We start from the raw sequence: 14,859 nt of genomic DNA, 5'->3' as shown, positions 1-14,859 counted from the left end.
GGGATGGGGAAAGTTTTTGGAAGTTTTCATCTGGTGCTTCAATGTTCTCACTGATGTAGGATGTAAGGTCATCTACTGAAAGTGAAGGAGAGGAGATCTGGGTATTTGTGGGTACATAGATGGGGCAAGGAAAGTTTCCTTCTGATGCTTCAGTTTTCTCAGGATGCAGGGTTATCTGCTGAAGATGAAGAAGAGGAGGTGTCAGAAGTCTGAGGATAATGGAGATTGTAAGAAATAGTGGTTTTGACGAGTGGGAGACTAAATTAAACTAGGGAAATATATTATTTTAACTGTTGGTCATCACAATAGAGCTGGAGAAATATAGTATAACTACTGCTCAGCATGAAAGAGTTTGCTATAACATATTTAAAGTAAAATTAGTCATCAAGGTTGAGTGTTTTTTCTAGATACATTTATTTATTTATTTATTTTTTCCAAACAAGTCAGTTGTCTGACTAGATACATTTAGTTACTAAGGTACAAGTAGAAAAAGGAGAAAGAAAGGGGTAAGAAACAGTGAAAGGGTAATACAACATAAACGACTCCTACCATTTACTGGTAGGCAGAGTGTTGGCAGGATTCTTAGAGATGAAATTCAGGAGGAAATAAAGCTGAAAAGACAGCAAGTGATAATCAAAGAATGAAACTGAGAATAGAATAGGTATATTAGAAAAATAAACTCTATCTAGCTCCCTAAAAGGTTATATGGAAGTTTATAAGGAAAAAGGTAGAGGAAAAAACTAAGTAATAAAGTAGAAGGGATAAAATTACTATATCAAAACTGCAAATCAGGCCGGGCGAGGTGGCTCACGCCTGTAATCCTAGCCCTCTGGGAGGCCGAGGTGGGCAGATTGCTCGAGGTCAGGAGTTCAAAACCAGCCTGAGCAAGAGCGAGACTCCGTCTCTAGTATAAATACAAATAAATTAATTGGCCAACTAAAAATATATAGAAAAAAAATTAGCCGGGCATGGTGGCACATGCCTGTAGTCCCAGGTACTTGGGAGGCTGAGGCAGAAAGATTGCCTGAGCCCAGGAGTTTGAGGTTGCTGTGAGCGAGGCTGACGCCACGGCACTCACTCTAGCCTGGGCAACTGAGTGAGACTCTGTCTCAAAAAAAAAAAAAATAAAAGAAATCAAAATTATTCTCTAGGGATCTTAATAGTCAAGAACATAACTTAGTTGTTAATGTTGTAAGAAAGCAAGCAATGAACTATGAGAGGATTCCATAGTTCGCCCAGATGGAATTACTCCATTTGGCAGGGAGCCTTCCACATAGTAAATGCTCAATAAATAAATGTTTACTGAATGAGTAAGTATAAGAGAATTTGATGAATATAATAGCTAGTGTCCTCGGCTACAGTTTTTCTTTTTTTGGTTTTTTTAGAGATGAAGTCTTGCTATGTTGCCCAGGTTAGACTTGAACTCCTGAGCTCAGCCTCCCAAGTATCTGGGACTACAGGCATACACAATCACACCCAGCTTTCAGTGGCAGTTTTTATAAACCTAATTTTTCAAATTAGAAATGCTGATCAAAGGATTTTTATATAAGGAATAAGTTCCCACGTAGACCCTCAACTCAGACCAGGCAAGACTAACTCTCAAGACCAATTCCAATGCTCCTAAATCAAAAATTGTGGAGCCAGAATGTAATATATCTCAAAAGGCCAAAAAAGTACATTTATTCAGATGTAAATCATTGTTAAAAAATAAAGAACCAAACTCTAAGAACCCAATCTGATAATCTTCCAAATAGAAATATGGGCTGGAACATTCAGCAAAGAAGAGATTCTTCTATAATGTAGAATTTTATATATGTACCACCATCAAAACTATCTATGAAAGTATACAGTGCGTATAGGAGAATCAATTTACATCTAATTTATGAATAAGAATTCTTTATCGCTTTTGAGTTTAATATTATAGAAAAAATATACAATGACATTTGAAAGAAGCTTTTCTCTTGACTTCTCTTAAATCTAAGATGCTTGAAAGTATAAGGCTAAGAAATGCTGGCAAGAATGCAAGGAACTGACATTGCTGAAAGTAGGAAGAAAATATTCTGGAAGGATCTACTAAATTAAAAATATGGTAATGGCCCCTTCTTCACGAGGAATACATTCCAAGACCTGGAGTAGATGCCTGAAACCTTGGGTAGTACTGAACCCTATATATACGATGCTTTTTCCTACACATAGATACCTATGTTAACGTTTAATTTATAAATTAGATACAATGAGAGATTAATGACAATAATAATAAAAGAGAACAATTAAAACAATGCCAGCATTACTACTCTAATGGTTTTGGGGCCATTATTAAGTTAAATAAGGGCTACCTGAACACATGCTCCGAGATATCACAACAGTCAATCTGATAACTGAGAGGGCTGCTAAGTGATTAACTGGGGAAAGTGTAAATAGTCTGGATTCACTGTAGAAAGGGAGGATTCATGTCCTGAGCATGACAGAGCAGGATGGTACAAAATTTCATTACACTACTCAGAATGGTATACAATTTCAAACTTATGAATTGTTTATTACATAAAAATAAAAGCAGCAAAATATAAGGAAATATGTATAAGGATGTTTATTACAACATTATTTTTAGTGACAAAAACTGGAAATAAAATTACTATGGAATATTCTATAATTATCAAAAATCACTATCAACTGGCAATATCCATCAGTTACTGAGAGGGAAAAGTTTTAGAATAATATGGTTGCCTGGTTCTGTTCTTTAAAAAGTACACCATCACAATACATGTGAATATTTATTCATTCAACAAATATTTATTGAGTCCCTACTATATGCCAGGCACTATTTTGTGGCACAACATTCTAGTGGTGGGGAGAGACAAACAAGATAACTAAGTAAAATATAATATTAAGAATGTCACAAAGTGAAAAATAATCAGGGAAGAAGGGTAGAAAAAGTGTTTGTGGAAAGGAGACTAAACCATGAGGATACCTGAGAGACATTTATGGTATAAAACACTAACAGCAAGAGGATGGTCAGTAAAAAGGGAGCAAAGTAATCAAGAGAAAGAGTAATAAAAAAATACGGTCAGAGAGGGTAAGGAATGCTGCAGGTAAGCAGATCATACAGGGTTTTAAAAGCCCTTATAGTGTTCCTGGTCCATGAGTGAAAAAAGGGAAAGGAAAAAGGAAAAGAAAAGGGAAAAAGGAAAAGAAAGAGGAGAGGAGAGGGGGAAGGGAAGGGGAGGGGAGGGGAGGGAGGGGAGGGGAGGGCAGGGGAGGGGAGGGAAGGGGAGAGGAGGGGAGGGGACAAAGGGAGAGGAGAGGACAAAGGAAAGGAGAAAGGAGAAAGGAGAAAGGAGAAAGGAAAAGGAAAAGGAAAAGGAAAAGGAAAAGGAAAAGGAAAAGGAAAAGCAAAGCAAAGCAAAGCAAAGCAAAGCAAAGCAAAGCAAAGCAAAGCAAAGCAAAGCAAAGCAAAGCAAAGCAAAGCAAAGCAAAGCAAAGCAGTCCTTATAGGCAACTGAAGAGGTAAAAAAGACCTTAGTTACCATACCAGGTTTTTAATTATTTTACAATGATGGCATATGTTTTTATCTTTGTATATTTCACAGTTTGAACTGAGCATTACTGTAATGAAGAAAAAAAATTTTTTTAATTTAAGTTGACTCAAAGAAACATCCTAGATAAGATCTCCTAAAAGCTGCTTTCTGAATTTGTAATCTACAGGTATGCAGTAAATCCCCAAACATACATGTATAAAGATCAAAGGTATGAAAACATTAAAGATTTTATTTAATAAGTTATCTATCTGTCAGGTATACAAATGACAATTTCTAGATATATAAAATAATTATTAAAGATTCTTATATTTAAAAACAGATGATAATGCAAAAATAGGATATTGTATTTGAGAAAGAAAAATTTAAAAGAGTGGGCTATGTTCTATTAAGGAAGACCAGGGAAGCAGGGGATGAATTAAAAAATTAGATTCTAACTTCAGCCTAGTTTAAGCAAGTTACTTAACCTCTCAGATTCTGTTTCCCCATCTGTAAAATGAGGGTAGTAATATTTTTACTGATAAGAATAATACATAATCTATCACACAAATAGCCCTATTATACAGCCTGTTATTCAGTAGGCATTAAGCAATTGTTAGATGAAAGTGAATATAAAAATAAGTAAAGTGATAGTTATAGTGATCATTACCAACATCTCTCAATGCACTCACATTCTTTATTAAATGGCCAAAAAACCTAATTTTAGTTTGATCAGATTCTAAACTAGAATTTTTTTTTTTTTTTTTTTTTTTGAGACAGAGTCTCACTCAGTTGCCCAGGCTAGAGTGCTGTGGCGTCAGCTTAGCTCACAGCAACCTCCAACTCCTGGGCTCAAGCGATCCTACTGCCTCAGCCTCCCGAGTGGCTGGGACTACAGGCATGCACCACCATGCCCGGCTAATTTTTTTCTATATATTTTTAGTTTTAATTTCTTTCTATTTTTAGTAGAAATGGGGTCTCGCTCTTGCTCAGGCTGGTTTCGAACTCCTGACCTTGAATGATCCACCCACCTCAGCCTTCCAGAGTGCTAGGATTACAGGCGTGAGCCACCAGGCCCGGCCTCAACTAGAAAATTTTGAAAATGAAGAACTTCTAATTTTCAATGTATTTTTTCAGAAATTAGTATTTTCAAATTTAAATGAGGATAAAATGTTTAGGATAATTCATATTTTCTTTATGTAAGATGAAATACAGAGCATAATAAAGTCAGCACACATAGTGAAAAAGAATGGAATCGATTCAAGTAAAAAAGGCATATGCATAATTATCACAGTAATTTCTTCATAAATTTAAAGTCATATTAAATTTTATAGCATTTTTGGCCTTTTTATGAAAGATGAAATAGGGCTGATCCATAATATTCAATGTCAAACCAGTTCTTTTCCTTAATTATTTGTATTAAGTTCTACAGTACAGAGTTATTAGGGAAAAGTTGGCAGAAACAGGAAGTGAAGAAGAAGCTATGGGACTGTTCAAATTATATGCTGTTTTGGATTTTTTTACTCCCCATGGAAATAAATGGGAGTGATGCTGCAGTTTGCCTGAAAGAGAAAAGTACAAGAGAAGTCACCCATTTGAAAAAACGTACTCATTAGAAATTCCAAGTGGTTGTATTTCAATTGCTGGTTTTGCTTTGGTACTTGTGATAAATCTGTTGGGAATAAATTACAAGGTCTGGGATCAAAGAACCATAGATGCGGTTGAGGATTAAGAGATCATTAGTTGAGATTAGACTAAAATCCAGAATTAGAAGCTAAGTTTCCTGATTTACAGATGAATGCAATTCCTAAAATAAAATTTTGTTAATACAATTGCAAAGAGAATGCCTTTAATAATATTTAAAAATTCTCTCCACTTTTTGAGCCAAAAGTGTAGAGAAACTATGTACATAATTTAAAGCAAAAACAGAAACAAAACCAAAAAATAGTGAATTACAAATTAAGGGAAGAAAAAAACAGGATGGAAAAAAAATAGTGGTTTTTATATGTAAAGATTATCATTACCTTTTCCAAGTCTAACTCCTCTAACAAAATGCTGGCATTTTTGTTTGCTTCAGCAGCCTGTCTATCTTTGGCTTGTACTATTGACTCCATACAAAGATGACACTTCTTCAGCATTTCCTATAATGAAAAATTAAGATGTTTCCAGGCTCAAAGAACAATTCACATTTAGAGAGATTCTTAAAGACATGAAGATCTTTAAGGCACTTTAACATAAGCAATAAAGATCAATGGCGGGGGAAAGAGGCCAAAAAAAGATACAAAGAAAAGCACAATTTAAATGGTATATTTTAAAATATACACAAGCAAAGAACAGTTTCTGTTGTTCTTCAAACTAATATTCATTAGACTGGCATTTTGGGAAACTATAGTTATTTATCCTATAATTTGAATATAAGAAATCATATAGCAAATAGAACTATAATTTATGTCAACTGGTTATGGTAAATGTCAACAAAGAAAATGGATTTAAAAACTTCTATAGTACTTATTTGGCAAGAAATATTCTTAAATATTTATGCTTTATTGCTACAACTTCACGTACAAGAATCATTAATAAAGGAAACAGGTTCTTTTTTCATAGCAATTTCATTCTCAAAATACATTTCAGGACAGCAAAGGAATATTTCCTTATTTCTTATTTTAGTTTTTTCATCTTAATTTCTTTTGGAGATAACTTCTTGCTATGTTGCCCAGGCTGGAGTGCAGTGGCTATTCACAGGTATGATCACAGCACACTATAGCATCGAACTCCTGGGCTCCAGTGATCCTCCCACCTCACCCTCCTAAGTAACTTGGACTACAGAGTAGCTAGGACTAGAGGCACACACCACCATGCCCAATCTTATTTTTAATATTATTAAAAATATTATAATAACATCTAAAATTTTTACTCTCCTCCCTTCCCCCCTAAAAAACTATAGTATACAGGAATGTTAATTGTCATAGAGAAATCTAGAGCCAGGCACAGTGATCTAGCTATTTTAAATAAAACCTGTGGGGTATATAGGCATGGTGGTGCACACCTATAGTCCTAGCTGATCAGGAGGCTGAGACATGAAGATTCCTTGAGCACAGGAATTCAAGGTCACAGTGAGCTATAATTGGGCCACTGCACTCCAACCTGGGTGACAGAGCAAGACTGTAAAGAAAAAACATTCTAGTCAGAAAAGCAGCTATCATGTAATAGTAACTGTGAAAACATAGGAAAACATTTTTAGATTTACTAACCTCTTTGGATTTTCAGAGGGATGTGTTAGACTTTATTAAAGTATTAGTATAAACTCTAAATCAAAATGTTACCAAGGGAAGATCTCAATTAAATTTCTAATAGGATTTATTTTTATCTTCCCTACTTTTCCTGAAAAATTCCTAACCAATTCATTCTTAAACTTAGTCAAAACTGAAAGTTAGTTTTCTAACTTGGATATCATGTCTAAAACTTCTTGCTCATAATTAAAAGTACTGAGTTCATTTTTTTTTTTTTTTCTGAGTTCATTTTTGCTGGGAAATAAAAATCTACTGGACTCATTCCTCTTTAAAAATAGATACCTATCTGGATAAATATACATATATAGATGTTAATACTAATGAATAAAAATAATTTTGCTTTGAAATATTTAACTTATGTAATACTTTAAAAGATAAAGTAATTCTATTAGAGAATGTTTTATTGATTCATTAGATAAGTAATAAAGGTAATCATTAGATAATCTAGAAGAGTCTCTTAAATGGCATACATACACTTCATGCCTAACTAAATGAAACCTGCTATATATCACATTTTATTACTCAAACTAAGAATTTCTCTTGTCATGGGAAATATATTAATCAGATGGAATTCTTTGCTCATATAGTGGGATTAATTTGAACAATATATTACCTTATCAGTGATGGTTGCTATGTATCTCATACATTCAGAATCTGATGGAAACTGATTGACTTCTTTGACTAAGTAGCGCACCACCTTCACATGACCCTAAAAAATAGATATCAATGTCAGATTGAAAACAGGCCCTTCAGGATTCAATATATCTATACAGTCTGTCTGAACTCTAATAGTAGTTACCATTAGTGCCACAAAGTGAAAACTCAATTGCATGTTTGCAGTAAAAGAGATAAACTTTGGTTCTCATGAGTTAAATCTACACTGTTCATTCTCATCATCATGTTGTTCATTCTGTACAAAAAAGTACAGAATAATGTGACCTAAAATTCTAAACAACTCTGAATAAAAAACCAGTAATTCAAAAATCAGTACAAAGAAAAGGAGTGAGGGATATGTCTGAAGGGGGAAAAAAACCCTCATCTATTTTCTCCCACTTTCTCCAATAATATACTGCTCTATGACACAACACCTATAAGTTAGTCAGTCTAAATAAACAGCTGTTAAACTTTAGTATTATATCTTCTATCTCTTCTTTTTTGACTGCACCTTTTTAAACTTTCCTTAAAAAGAATAGCTATCCTTTAATGAATAGTTCAAAAACGACTTGTATCATTTCCTACTGGTCTTTCCAACACCTTATGGTCTTAAAACTATTTACACAGAAGTCACACAGTTGCTATCTTTCAGTATGGATCTTACTTCCCTGATTAAAGTACATTTCTTAAAAAATGTGGCTGTTGCACCCTATATACATCATAGAGTATACATGGTAGTTTCTAAAAAAATAGTGGAATGAATACAAAGTAGTATAAAAGTCTATTTGGAAAGATACATGCATTTTAAATATTAGAGTATTAACTAATAATAGCGTAATAACTAACAGTAATAATACATAAATATACATATTTGTCAAAATGAATGATAAAGACTAAAGAAATATAGAATTTGTACAACCTCTAGGAGATAAGAGATCTCAATATGTGTTCATATAAGAAGAAAATAATTTGTGTAGACGGAGAAGAGTTAAATCTGAAGACTGAGTAACTTTCAAAAAATGAGGAAGGACAAGGGCATTCTATGAGATGAGAACAAAGGTGATGTGAGAGATAGGAATAAGGGAAAGACTAAGCAAGAAGAAAGTAACTCTTCACATTAGGGATTGATTTACAATGGGAGATGAGATCTAAAAGCACTAAATTATGGTGGCTTTGAATACCAAACTAAGATTAGATTTCAAATGATTTCAGGGACTGGGGAGAAACAAAAAGGTTCTCAATGAGGATACTAATATAGCGGAATGGTCAGAAAGGTTAACTTGATAATGACAGCCTAGCTTGCTTAGAGAAGAAGTAGATAGCCAGTGAGAAAGAATAAGTTCGACTGCTGAGAAACAAAAATAAAGTCAATACCTAGGGAAGACGTAGAATAAAGAATAGGAGTCAGAGGGACTAATGAAAGAAAAAGGAAGAGATAATTTATTGTAATTTATATATTAAAATTTTCTAACATCTTAGAATTTACAGTGGATTTTACTTACATATTTCCAAATGACAAAACTCCAAATTATAAGCCCTGAAACAGTAACCTGATTTTACCAGTGACAAACTAAAATTGCATTTAAGAAATCAATGAAGTATTATCAACCAAACCATCAAATTACTTACAGCACTGTGCTATGTACAGAGAGAAAGTTTCTTTTGCTTTCACAAAATTTATATTTCTCAATGTAGTATACTTGATTTTCAGTAGCTTAAAATACTGGTAGCTAGGTTTTCATTATTTACTTCCTTCATTCCTAGTATTTAAAATCAATTATTAAAATAAAGCAATTTAAGTTATATTTTCTCTGTAGTGTTAATATAAGAAAACCTCATCTGCCAACAAATATTGAGAATAACTAATAACTACCTCCAATTAGTTATGTTTAATTGGACTTACACTTTGTGAAAGATAAGACTGTAACTAGATTTTGAAAATACTACATAGAACAGTTTTTTGGGTTTTTTTTTTTTTTTGAGACAGTCTTGCTCTACTGCCTGAGCTAGAGCGCCGTGCTGTCAGCCTAACTCACAGCAACTTCAGACTCCTGGGCTCAAGCGATCTTCCTGCCTCAGCCTCCCAAGTAACTGGGATACAGGCATGTGCCACCATGCCTAGCTAATTTTTTCTATTTTTAGTTGTCCATCTAATTTCTTTCTGTTTTTAGTAGAGATGGGGTCTTGCTCTTGCTCAGGCTGGTCTTGAGCTATTGACCTTGAGCAATCCTTCCACCTTGGCCTCCCAGAGTGCTAATAAGATTACAGGGGTGAGCCACCAAGCCTGGCCTAGAATAGCTTTTGAAGTTTACTTAACTCTGATTCCAATATGGTTAATAATAATGGCTTATTTGCAATATCTATAATCTATCTACCTTTCAATGTTGCCAGACTACTTGCATGTTATATTACTGCTTTCATCATAGCTGCTAAATCATAAAATGAGAGTCTTCGGTGATCATGAAACCACATACTTCCTAATATAAGTGAAAAACATCCATATAAATGAGGATGAAAGACTTATACCTTTCTAAATGCTGCCATAAGAGGAGTTATCTTGCGGTTATCTGCTGCATCAACATCTGCACCTGCTTGCACCAGTAACTGAACCACATCAAGGTGTCCACCATTTGCTGCTAGCCACAATGGAGTGTTCCCTTTCTTGTTACGTACATCAATATGAGCACCCCTAAAAATGAAAGACATAGTCAGCACTGTCTTAAATAAAATGAATATAGGTAACAAAAATCAACTATTAATTATCATGTGAAAATATTCTGTAAAGATAAACACTGTTTTTAATATTTGAGGACTATAATGTCTTTCTCTCAGAATTAAACTATACAAACAGTATCCTATTTGTTTCAGATTATTTATAGTGGTGTACAGGTTGAGTATCCCTAATCCAAAATCTAAAATCTGAAATGCTGCAGTAAGCTTTTCCTTTGAGCAGCATGTCAATGCTCAAAATGTTTGGTACTTTGGAGCTTTTTGGATTACGAATGCTCAATCTGTACTTGAAGTACGTTAGCTTCAAAAAAAGATGAATCTAAGAATAACATGCAGGTTTAGCATTCAGCAGGCATCATGGTAGATGAAAAGATTCAGAGTGAATGACAGTTAATTGCAGTTACTACCAAATACTACTGCTTAGGATATCATACAAAGGTCTTTAAAGACTATAGGATATCCCGTTAAGCAGACAAGCATCTTTGGGAGACTGGCAGATAACTTCTAAGTAACAAAGCAGAAACTATTCTGTAACCTGTCTGATACCTTGAACATCACCCAAAAGCCTTAATTACTGCAAAGAACAAGAAAATCAACAATGAAGTGTCTTAGATCACTGCCAGACTTTTAGGATGTGGACTAATATTCTTTGTAAAACACAAATTGTATGAGAGATGTGAGTATGCATGACAACTGCTAGATGTTCAAATAGCTAACTTTTGTAGGACTTTAAAAGTGTATGCACAAAATAAAGGAAGAAAACTATTTTTAGGATGCACTGAAACAAATTGGACAACATAGCATAGCTGTGGATGGTTGGAAAACAACAAGCAGATTTAGGAAAAAAAGACTTGTAGAAGGAGAAACAAACTTTCGGTTTGTTTGTTTTTTAAAGAGACTTGAGTCTCCCTCTGTCACCCTGGCAGTGGACCAATCATGGCTCATTGTAACTGCTCATTATAACCTCAAAGTCCGGGGCTCAGGTGATCCTCCTGCCTCAGCCTCCCAAGTAGCTGGAAATATAAGCATACACCACCTTGCCTTTTTTTTTTTTTTTTTGTAGAGATGGGGTTTTGTTATGTTTCCCAGGCTGGTCTCAAACTCCTGGGCTCAAGCAATCCTCCGCCTTAGCCTCCCAAAGTGCTAGTATTACAGGTGTGAGCCACTGCACTTGGCCCACATTTAATTTTTTAATAGGACAATTCCCCAGAGAGAATGGTAAACACTAGTAACACTTTTGTTCATATATGAACAGTATAGTAATAGCATACCTGCCAATAAGAAGCTCACAGAATTTATAATGCCCTTTATCTGCTGCTATGGTTAAAGCTGTATCTCTCGAGGAGGGAACTGGAGGGGCATTAACATCAGCACCTTTATCCAAAAGAACTCGGCCCACCTCTGCATATCCACCAGAAGCAGCTTCCATTAGTGGTGTAAGGCCAGTCTAGGTTTAATGGAAAATAAAAAAACAACACATAAGACTAGAAAGAGCTAAAATGTTAAAGAATAATCATCTGAGGAAGCAATATGGTATAGCTGTTGAACAGCACAACTGAATTTTATCACTGACACTTGTTCGCCTCTTTGAGTTAGTCTGATCTTTAAAGAAAATAATTCTACCTGATCTCAATGGTATTCTAAAAAAAGTTATATAAGATGCAAGCACATGGCACAGAAGTGACATAAGCACGTAAGTGACACTCAATAAATGTTCCTTTGCCTTCTCTTTCAAAAGAATACATCTTTTTCAGTGGATAACCCTAATGGCATTATTGCCTATAAAAATATATTGCTGAGGTATTTTCAAGAGTTAATGCTTGAGTGAGTTATACAGAATGATTTCTGAATGAATACGTAGGTAGGAGATAAATGTTACTAGAAAGTACCAAAATTATAATTAGCATGTTGCTACTATACACCTTAATATCAAAGCAAGAAATCCATGTGTGAATCTCAGACTTTTTCTTACCTTAGCTCTGTGTTCAACATTTGCTTTTCTATCAAGCAGAAGACTAACCACTTCAGTTCTTCCTTGGAAGCAGGCTAAGGTAAGGGCAGTGTTCCGATTGGTTTCTATTTGAGCATTTATGTCAGAGCCCATGTCTAACAGGAGCTTAACGGCAGCTGTATGCCCATTCATAGCTGCTAACATCAAAGGAGAAATGCCCAATTTGCTACCAGTTCTAGGGTGCAGACATGGGGAGAACAAAAGGAAAAACATACATTTTAAATGACCCAGAAAAATTAGATGATGATACAGAATCCTAATGTAAGATTCTTTATTTTGCAGGGTTATTTAAAATAACCATTCTTCTCAGCCCTCAAGTCATTGAGATACTACGAAGATGTCATTAAAAATCTTTTACTAGCATATTTTCTGTATTTCATTCAACATAATGATTTGAGCTAGGAGGTGATTAAGTTATGAAGTTATTATTAAGATAGACTTTCCATCTTAAAGCATGTATGTTCTTGCTTAATAAAAATGCCTAAGAAAGATAGATGTGTTTACATTTAATAGTAAGGAATATAGTAATCTCAAAAATCTCTAACACGTTGGATACTAAATATATGATGAATGAATTTACTAAATATGGTATTACAAAAGGTGTTCTACAAATAACTATAATAACATAACAATCTTACTTATACTCTTAAAGGCCTCAGAGAGAGAAAAAAAACTTGCCTAGAATTAATCTCAGCTCCTGCATTTAGTAATATTTTGATGATGTTCACATAGCCACCAGACGCAGCCAGGCTTAAAGGCGTGTAATCGGAAACATTCCTGTGCTCTTTATTTGCCCCTCGAGCTAACAATAGCTCCACCACCTAGAAACAAAAAAAAGAAAAACATATGTTTTCTTCTTATGGTGAGATAAATTTTCAAGGTGTTTATTTCTGATTTCTCTTTTTTCCTGGTATATCATAATAAAAAAAGATGGGGAAAGTTCTTTCATCCTCTGCACAAAACCAGCCTCAAATGATAACAGGAGGTCTTGAAAGCTAACAAAGAGAGAGCTTTTCAAATAAAACCCATTTAGAAATCTACTGAAATGGTGTAATATGTTCATGAAAGATTTATCTGGACTACGAATGTTATGATATACTGTTTTGGATATTAGTATTTCTGTGTTATTTTACCACATGGTGATAAAAAAGAATATGGGACAAGATTTTTTCATTCATACATGTGAATGTATTTAAAACATTTTTAAAACTTTTAATTAGTAACTAAATATTTTTTTAAATCTTAGAATAAAAGATTCTTTGTTTTCCCAACAGTATGGAGACTTTCAAATACACATAAAAGTTGAAAACACATTACATATATTCACTACCTATATACTACGATTAATATTTTATACTTTATTATAGGTGTAGTATAGGTTCCACCTATTCTAATTTGAGTGTACAGATTTATAAGAAATAGCTAGATCTATTCCTACAGTCCTTATATTATTTACACTCCTTTCAACAGTACATGAGTACTGGTTGTGCTACATCCTTGGCAACATTTATTATCACCAATCTTTAAATTTAGCTATTCTAGTGTGTAGTGATATAGCACCAGGTCCTAATTGTATTCCCCTGATAGCCAAAAATATTTAGCACCCATTTAAGTGCTTATTAGCCATTCATAGTTCTTTGCCCACTATACTATTTAATGCATAAACAACCCTTTCCCATAGGTACTAGTATTTTTGTCTTCATTTTACAAATAAGATATACGGAAGTCAGGCTCAAGACCATAGATAGCTCTTATCCTTGCTCTTACTGTTAATAATATATCCTAAAATACTAACTGGGAAATACTAAATGTTAATAAACAGAGCTTTATCTTACTTGTTAGCTAAAATGTTAATTGTTTGAATAAAGCTATGTTTAATTTTAGATATGACTTTCTGTCCATCACTTTTTTGTTTTAAGAACCAGTAAGCCTAGATGAATCACATGTCAAGTTTATAAAAACAAGACAAAAAATACCATTAGGCTATTTTACCTTATAAACAATAAAGCAGAAATCTCTAATCAAATTTCTCAAGTTTTCTCAATTCCATTATGTAAATATAACTGACCTCAGTTACCTCTCATAGGACTGATCTATTCTCAAAAGGTAATAAACATTCAATATAAAAAATTGTGATTTTATAGTAAAATGACTTTCTAATGTTTTATTAATTATTTCAAAATACTTATCTTTTCTAATGACACCAAATTAAAGCAAAAGAATGTTTCTAGGCAAAATTATTACTTGTACAATATGATTGTTATAATCTCATTTGTTATATTTGATTAAAAACAGATAAAAATTATGGTGTCCTAAGGATTTAATATTATTTTTAAGTAAATGAATGCAACTGATTTCTTCTCGATTCAACACTGAAAAATCTGTTATTATATTAAGTATTATTTCAAACTACATAAAATTTCAGTTAAGGGAAAATTTTAATTATGGGGATAGATGGGGCTCTTTATTTTTTCCAAGGTAATAGAAATGATTTATCAAATTAAGTAGTTTGTTTTTCACTATCGTATTTAATATTTAGTTTATAATACTCTTAACACACTCATTACCTCCACGGTAGATTATGGAAGAAAAAAAAAATCACACAATCAGAAGCAACAACACAGTAGGGACAAGTCCCTTGTTGGCTCTTGTACCTATCATC

General features: G+C 33.7%; 1 protein-coding gene across 6 annotated transcripts in view; it reads right to left on the bottom strand.

Annotated features, from left to right (window-relative positions):
- ANKRD17 (ankyrin repeat domain 17) overlaps positions 1 to 14,859 on the bottom strand; it is a 158,897-nt gene that overhangs the window by 38,086 nt on the left and 105,952 nt on the right. For all 6 annotated transcript variants that reach the window (XM_012744846.2, XM_020284306.2, XM_012744875.2 and 3 more), the window contains 6 exons: positions 12,876 to 13,018; positions 12,159 to 12,372; positions 11,458 to 11,633; positions 9,983 to 10,145; positions 7,416 to 7,511; positions 5,537 to 5,653 (listed from right to left, as the gene is read on the bottom strand). In XM_012744846.2, the coding sequence (XP_012600300.2) occupies positions 5,537 to 5,653; positions 7,416 to 7,511; positions 9,983 to 10,145; positions 11,458 to 11,633; positions 12,159 to 12,372; positions 12,876 to 13,018 (909 nt within the window). The remainder of the gene's footprint in view (positions 1 to 5,536; positions 5,654 to 7,415; positions 7,512 to 9,982; positions 10,146 to 11,457; positions 11,634 to 12,158; positions 12,373 to 12,875; positions 13,019 to 14,859) is intronic.

Source organism: Microcebus murinus, chromosome 26, assembly GCF_040939455.1.
Source record: "Microcebus murinus isolate Inina chromosome 26, M.murinus_Inina_mat1.0, whole genome shotgun sequence".
Classification (NCBI taxonomy): domain Eukaryota; kingdom Metazoa; phylum Chordata; class Mammalia; order Primates; family Cheirogaleidae; genus Microcebus; species Microcebus murinus.
This window is presented reverse-complemented; position numbering and strand designations above follow the sequence as displayed.